At 58.7% G+C, this 6,893-nt stretch overlaps 3 protein-coding genes across 6 annotated transcripts in view; 2 read left to right on the top strand and 1 right to left on the bottom strand.

Annotated features, from left to right (window-relative positions):
• Positions 1 to 1,649, top strand: part of FDPS (farnesyl diphosphate synthase) — a 17,043-nt gene extending 15,394 nt beyond the window's left edge. The window contains exons 8-10 of the mRNA XM_006895791.1: positions 666 to 743; positions 841 to 975; positions 1,387 to 1,649. Coding sequence (XP_006895853.1) covers positions 666 to 743; positions 841 to 975; positions 1,387 to 1,587 — 414 coding nt within the window. The 3' untranslated portion in view covers positions 1,588 to 1,649. The remainder of the gene's footprint in view (positions 1 to 665; positions 744 to 840; positions 976 to 1,386) is intronic.
• A 97-nt stretch (positions 1,650 to 1,746) lies between these two features.
• Positions 1,747 to 2,494, bottom strand: RUSC1-AS1 (RUSC1 antisense RNA 1). The gene is given in 4 exon segments (XM_006903695.1): positions 1,747 to 1,980; positions 1,982 to 2,074; positions 2,076 to 2,170; positions 2,380 to 2,494. Coding segments are annotated over 4 exon segments (537 nt in total).
• Positions 2,495 to 2,771: 277 nt separating this feature from the next.
• Positions 2,772 to 6,893, top strand: part of RUSC1 (RUN and SH3 domain containing 1) — an 8,188-nt gene continuing 4,066 nt past the window's right edge. For 2 of the 4 annotated variants that reach the window (XM_006895789.1, XM_006895788.1), the window contains exons 1-6: positions 2,772 to 4,143; positions 5,852 to 5,950; positions 6,112 to 6,188; positions 6,329 to 6,503; positions 6,578 to 6,683; positions 6,827 to 6,873. In XM_006895789.1, coding sequence (XP_006895851.1) covers positions 2,772 to 4,143; positions 5,852 to 5,950; positions 6,112 to 6,188; positions 6,329 to 6,503; positions 6,578 to 6,683; positions 6,827 to 6,873 — 1,876 coding nt within the window. Of the gene's footprint in view, positions 4,144 to 4,414; positions 4,826 to 5,437; positions 5,552 to 5,851; positions 5,951 to 6,111; positions 6,189 to 6,328; positions 6,504 to 6,577; positions 6,684 to 6,826; positions 6,874 to 6,893 lie in introns of those variants that run through there. The other 2 variants (XM_006895787.1, XM_006895790.1) reach the window with 2 other exon arrangements.

Genomic DNA, 6,893 nt, shown 5'->3' with positions numbered 1-6,893 from the left:
CAATGAAACACAGATAGACATTCCTCTGGTATTCCCTGCTTTCAGCCAAGATCCATCTAACATCAGCTACAATATCCCTAGTCCCACGACCCCTTCTAAACCCAGCCTGGACTTCTGGTACTTTCCCAAATTTCCTTTTCAACCTGAAAACATTGGGAGGTAATAAAACATTGGGATGAAAACCAATAAAACATATTTTTTAAAAACCATAAAGAAGGGGAGCTCTGGTGGCCTAGTGGCAAGGAGCTGCAACTACAATCCCAGAGGCACACGGTTCGAATCCACCAGATGCTCTGCGGGGAAAAGGAGGGACAATCTCCTCCTGTAGCAGTCAGATCTGATTTGACGTTACACTCACATAAAAATAAAAAATTAAAAAAAAAAAAACCCCAAAAACCAACAACAACAAAAAACCTGGGGAGATGGGACTGACCCCTGTGTGAGAAAAAAATGGCCTGGGAAGCTCCAGAATGAATCTTAGGGTGATTCTGCATCTCAGGAAGGCCTGGTCAGACTTCCTAGATCAGAGAAGCCAGGGGTGTCTGAGAGGAGAGAAGGGTGTAAGGAGAAGGTCTGGGTCTGTACCAATTTAACAGCCTGGGGGAGGAATAAGCCAGAAAGGTGAAAGCCCTTCTGGGGGCTTCTCGTTTGCCTTTTCTCTGTAGGCAGGCATTGACGGGGAGAAGGAACATGCCAACGCCAGAAAGATTCTGCTAGAGATGGGCGAATTCTTTCAGATTCAGGTAGGAAGCCATGAGCCCCTGGAAAAGACCAGGCACCAACTCTTCCGCCCTCCCTTCCCTGGAGCCTCTTCATTCCTCCTTCTTGCTCCTTGTCCAGGATGATTACCTTGATCTTTTTGGTGACCCGAGTGTGACAGGCAAGATTGGCACTGACATCCAGGACAACAAATGCAGCTGGCTGGTGATCCAGTGTCTGCAGCGGGCCTCCCCAGAACAGCGCCAGATCCTGCAGGTACCCAGACGACTGTCTTGGATCCCTAATGGGAAACTGGGTAGAGCAGTGGTTCTCCGCTGGTGTCTTGGCCACATCTGTAGACATACTTTGTTGTCATGACCGGTGTGTGTATTTGAGGAGTATGTTAACTACTGCTAAGCATCCCACAGTGTACAGACTGCCCCACAATAATTACCTGGCTCAAATGTCACAGTGCTGAGCTCCATAAACTTTGGGGTAGAGAAAGCTGCGAACTGAGGCAGCATTCGAACATCTGGGAGAAGGGGGAGGCTCAGGAACTTAGAAACCAGAGTTCTGGAGTATCTGGGTAAAGGAGGGAGTATAGAGAATTCCTTGAGGTACTGGAGAAGGGAGAAGGCAAAGCACACCCCCCCCCCCTTTTTTTTTTTTGTCTCCTACGCCTTCCAGGACAATTATGGGCAGAAGGAGACGGAGAAGGTGGCCCGGGTGAAGGCACTGTATGAGGAACTGGAGCTGCCTGCTGTGTTCAAGCAGTATGAAGAAGAGAGTTTCAGCCACATTATGGGGCTTATCGAGCAGTATGCTGCTCCCCTGCCCCCAGCCATCTTCCTGGGACTAGCGCACAAGATCTACAAGCGGAAAAAGTGACCCTAAATACGGCGAGGGTGGGGGAGGGGAGGCTCTTAATAAATTATTATTGTTTAATCTTCCTGTGGTTCTTTTCGTGCGTAAGCCAGCCAGTAGGCTCTGTCCAAACGGTGGGGTTTGGGGAGTTTCCCCCTAGAGACCAGGAGGCAGGATGGAGCCTTAGGAAACAACAAAAGGGGCAAACCAAACCTTGTCTAGGTGGATGACACAAGCCAGACGCCTGGCTGCGGCGGGCAGGAAAGCGCACGGTGCCGCGCCCCGCCCCCTGCGTGGATGGGCGCGGCTGCGCAGCAGCATAGGGCCGGCTGTCTCGGCGCCCCGCCTCCTCCGTCCCCCTCCCCGCTGGTCTGGGCCGGGTGGGGACCGTGGGAGCCACTGACAAGTCCAAGACTGGGAGCGGTTGCAGGAGGACCCTGGTGAGGAGGGCCCGGCCCGAGGGTGTGGATGGATGGACCGTGGTACTTGGGGTGAAGGATGAGAGAGGAATTAGTAGAAATGAATAGAGAAAGGGTGGGGTGGTGGCTGGATGATGGAGAGCAATAGGTAGAGAGACCCATAAGACCGGCTCCCAGGGTGGAGTGAGCTTACCGAAGGCTGCAGTCTAGGTCCAGTGGGATCACATTGGGGTGGCCTACAAATGCAGAGTTGAAAGGACTGCTCCTCATTGCCCCCGCCCCTTTCCTGCATTAACTAGACAGATGGGTCTTGTTGCCCCGGCCTCATTTCCAAGCATCTCAGCAGAGCTTCCCTTGGTCCTTTCTTCTGGGAACTAGGGGCAGGCTGGATCCTGGCCAGATTGCTGCAGATAGTATCCTGGGGTCTGTTCTGGGCCCCATCCTTTTCCAAGCCCCCGCACCCCTATGGAGAACTAGAGCGCAGCCGCATTCTCTGACCCTTCCCGCACCATTCCCGGGGGTTTAACATTCGACTCCACCTCCAAACACTGCAGTGGGAACTAATGGCCAATCGATTTCCATTTGCATCTCATGTAAATATCATCTGAAACATCCGGCGGCTTCCCATGCCCGGTTAGTCACCTTAGTGTCCTTCCCGCAGTTCTCGCCTTCATGAGCTGAGTTTCACACGTCCTGTCTTCTAGGTCTGCTTTTGCGGTTGCCAGGTAGGTGGATGCAGGAAGCCTGACCCTCTTGATTCTCTGGAGACCATCCCGTCGCCGCGGCACCATGCTTTCCCCTCAGAGGGCTTTACTCTGCAACCTCAACCATATCCACCTCCAGCACGTCTCCCTGGGCCTGCATTTGTCCCGCCGTCCTGAGTTACGAGAAGGCCCCTTGAGCACACCTCCTCCCCCGGGGGATACCGGGGGCAAGGAGAGCCGGGGCCCCTGCAGCGGGACCTTGGTGGATGCCAATTCCAACAGCCCTGCAGTGCCCTGCCGCTGCTGTCAAGAGCATGGGCCGGGTTTAGAGAACCAGCAGGATCTCTTGCAGGAGGAAGAGGGGGCTGCGTCTCCGTCGGACCCTGGTTGCTCCTCTTCTCTCAGCTCCTGCTCAGATCTCAGCCCTGATGAGTCCCCAGTTTCCGTTTACTCACGGGACCTCCCTGACAATCAGGATGCCCGCCCTCAGCCCGGCACAATCCCGGTGGAGCAGGGATCCCCGCAAGCTTCAGCAGGCCCTGCAGCCTGCTCCCCGGACAGCTTCTGCTGCTCCCCTGATTCCTGCTCGGGAGCGTCTTCGCCAGGACCTGGCCTGGATTCTAACTGCAATGCCTTGACCACTAGCCAGGACCTCCCTTCTCCAGGGCTGGAAGAAGAGGATGAGGGCGGGGAGCAGGATCTCCCTACATACGAGCTCCCAGAGGCGGATGATGGCAAAATCGACGCAGGACAAACGGAGCCTAGTTGGAAAATCAATCCCATTTGGAAAATTGACACGGAGAAAACAGAGGCTGGCTGGAAGATCACGGAAAACAATAACTCTGATTGGAAAACCAATGCGAATATTAACTCCAGCTGGAAAACGGAACCTGGAAAACTCGACTCCAGTTGCAAAACCAATGCGGGCGTAAGTGATTCTGGCTCCAAAACAGATGCAGGGAAAACTGATGGGGGATGGAGAAGTGACGTCAGCGAGGAGCCGGTGCCACACCGGACAATCACATCCTTCCACGAGCTGGCCCAGAAGCGCAAGCGGGGCCCGGGGCTGCCCCTCGTGCCGCAGGCCAAGAAAGACCGCAGCGACTGGCTCATCGTCTTCTCGCCAGACACTGAGCTGCCCCCTACCGGGTCGCTGGGCGGTTCCCAGGCACCTCTCCGGGAGGTTACCACCTTCAAGGAACTCCGGTCCCGAAGTCGGGCTCCGCCTCCTCCAGTGCCTCCCCGAGACCCCCCAGCTGGCTGGGCTTTGGTCCCGCCCCGGCCCCCACCTCCACCTGTCCCTCCGCGGAGGAAGAAGAACCGACTAGGGCTGCAAGAGCTGCAGCCCATAGCGGAGGGGCAGCCGGAAGAAGGCAGGGCGGGCAGCCCAGCTGCAGGCCAGGAAGCCCCAGCTGCGAAGGAGCCCGAGGAAGCCAGCGCGCAGGCCAGCCTCGAGGGTAAGAGGCTTGAGAGGAGGTGGGAGAGGGCTGGGCTTCGGCCTCGCTCACACACTTCCCAGCCTTCAATCGGTTCCTTTCTACCTCCATTCTGTGTCACTCACTCTCCCCGCCCCCTTCTATCAGGGAAAGCTCTGGGAAATGGTCTGGGTGGTTGGCTGGGTTATGGGACTAACTCTTTGCTCCCTCTTTCTCCTGTCCCTTCTCGCCTGGCTGCCCGTCCCGCTGACCCCCTCCCACTCCACGCCTGTCCCGCCACTCCCGCCTGCAGCCAGTCCCCTCTTGCTCCCTCCGCCCCTGGTTTTCCGGTTCTCGGCCGACGGGCGCCCCCTGTTGGAGGGTGGGGACGCGGGTGCGGCGGGGTCTCTGTTCTTGGCACCTCTGGCCGGCTGGCCCGGCGCTGGGCTGCGGCTGCTGGGGGCGTCAAGCCCCCTAGAAGAACAGTTGCTCCCTGTCCGCCTGTCCCCGGTGGGAGCCTATTCGCCTCCGGCTCGGGGGGCCCTGCCCTGCCTGGCCAGCCCCGAGCTGGCATTGCTGCTGTCCCCGCTCTTTCCCAGAAGTAGCACCTTCCCTGCCGCGGCTCCCCCACCCCGCCAGGTACCCGCCCCCCGGCTGCCACAGCCACCTCGTCCGCCGAAGGCCCCTCGCTGGATCCGGAGCCCACCGCCTCCGCCCAGGCTACGTAAGACCGACCCGGGCTAGCCCGGAGGCGGGGCCTCCCCGCCCACTCCACGGCCACACCCACGCCCACGCCCCGGGCCCGCCCAGCCGCGGCTGCCCTTCTGCTTTAGCTCCTTCAGGCTTTACCCGCCTTGGCCCCACTCAGGTCCCACCCCTCACTCTGAGATGATGTCAAACAAATTGATAGATCTGGGGGAGTCTGGGCCGGATTCTTGCGCTGGGGTAAGGTGGCCCAGCCTGTCTTTCTAGGTCCATCGTGGAAGTAGTGGACGCACACTTATCCAGCTTCCATAGGCAGCTAACATGTCTATTGTTAGGGACTTTGGGTCACATTTGCTTGTGTGGAAGTCATTGGCCCGTGCAGTTCAGGCCCGATTGCCGCCTTGTGGAGGACTCTTCCCCTGAAGCTCATTCGCCTGCAGGTTCTGGCCATGGCTGCGCCACGCAGCTAGCCCTTCGTGGGCTGCAGGGGGCGCCCTCTGCCGAGAAGCGGGGGTGGGCCCGGGGTTCCCCTTTTTGGCGCCATTTAGCTTTCCAAACGCGGGGTCCTGCCTACCTTCTTCTCTCCTCCCTTTCTGTCTGTCTGTCTTTCCATTGGTCCAGGCTCCCCACGTGCTCCCGGGGCCTCCGCCGGCAGCACCGGGGCGCTGGGTTGGGTGTAGGCTTGTTCCTCCCTTCTCTGCCCTATCAGCTCCTGCCCTACTGGCCCCAGCTGGGTGGGCAGGAGGCCAGCGCTCTGTCCTGAGCTGGGGCCTTCTGGGATCGAGGGAGGTGGGAGGATGTGGGAGCTGGGCCCCTTTCCCGAGGAAGGGAAGTAGGAATCTAGAGGTGAGGATAGAAGTGGGCGGCGAGTCCTAGGATTTCACTCCGAGTTGCCCTGTGCGCCCCTCAGCCCTGCGCTCCTTTCCCCCAAGATCTGTCATTGGCAGGGACCCTCCAGACCCGCAGGAGATGACCAGTGCGGGAGCCTGGCGTCCTTGGGGCACCCTGCGGTAAGTGTCACCGCGCCCTTCTTCCTTCACCCCAGTCCGTAGTTCCTGGTCGTTCGCCGGAGTCCCCGGGGCCCAGCGGCTGTGGATGGCAGAAGCCCAGAGTGGGACTGGCCAGTTGCAGGAGCAGAAGAAAGGTAGGTTCTGCTATTTCTTACTGCTGGCCTTGGAGTGGCCTTCCCTTTCCCAGCATCCACACATAAACTAGTCTCTTTAATGTCCTCACAGCCTGGGGAGGTGGCCCTTGGCTACTGCCCGGGAAGAGAGGATTTTGACGGTTTCTTCTGTCCCCGCCCAGGTCTCCTGATAGCCGTCAGCGCCTCAGTGGATAAAATAATCTCACACTTTGGGGCTGCCCGGAACCTGGTTCAGAAGGTAAAGGTGGGAGCGGAGGGACAGGCCGGGGCAGTATGCGGGTGAGAGGGGGGGATTAATGAAGCTTTGGGGGAGCACAGGACTGCTGGTGAGAGGAGGTTGGCGTATATCTGAATCCATCTGTACTGCGCTGCCTGCAGGCTCAGTTGGGAGACAGCCGGCTGAGCCCAGATGTGGGGCACCTGGTGCTGACCACCCTTTGTCCTGCCCTGCACGCCCTGGTGGCCGATGGACTGAAGCCTTTTCGGAAGGACCTCATCACTGGGCAGCGCAGGAGCAGCCCCTGGAGCGTTGTGGAGGCATCAGTGAAACCAGGTGAGGGGCGAGGGCGTGGGGCTTGGATTGGGACAGAGTGGGGGCCTGGCTGACCATCTCAGAGGTGTCCCCAGGCTCCAGCACTCGCTCCCTGGGAACCCTGTATAGCCAGATCAGCCGTCTGGCCCCGCTGAGCAGCAGCCGCAGCCGCTTCCATGCCTTCATCCTGGGCCTCCTCAAGTGAGTGGCTGTTTTCCTCTGGGCCCCCTCCCATGACTTGAAGCTTATAGGAGTACCAAGGGTAGGACACTCGAGAGGTTCCTCCTGCCCCCAGAGAGGGCCTCCCTCTTCCACCTCCCTGAAGACCTGTCTTTCTTCCCCAGCACTAAGCAGTTGGAACTCTGGTTTTCCAGTCTCCAGGAAGATGCAGGTATATCAGAGGCTCGGGGG

This window comes from Elephantulus edwardii, unplaced genomic scaffold, assembly GCF_000299155.1.
Source record: "Elephantulus edwardii isolate Elephantulus edwardi_28Jun2011 unplaced genomic scaffold, EleEdw1.0 scaffold00176, whole genome shotgun sequence".
NCBI lineage: Eukaryota > Metazoa > Chordata > Mammalia > Macroscelidea > Macroscelididae > Elephantulus > Elephantulus edwardii.
The sequence above is the reverse complement of the archived record's forward strand: the minus strand, read 5'-3'. Positions and strand labels throughout refer to the sequence as shown.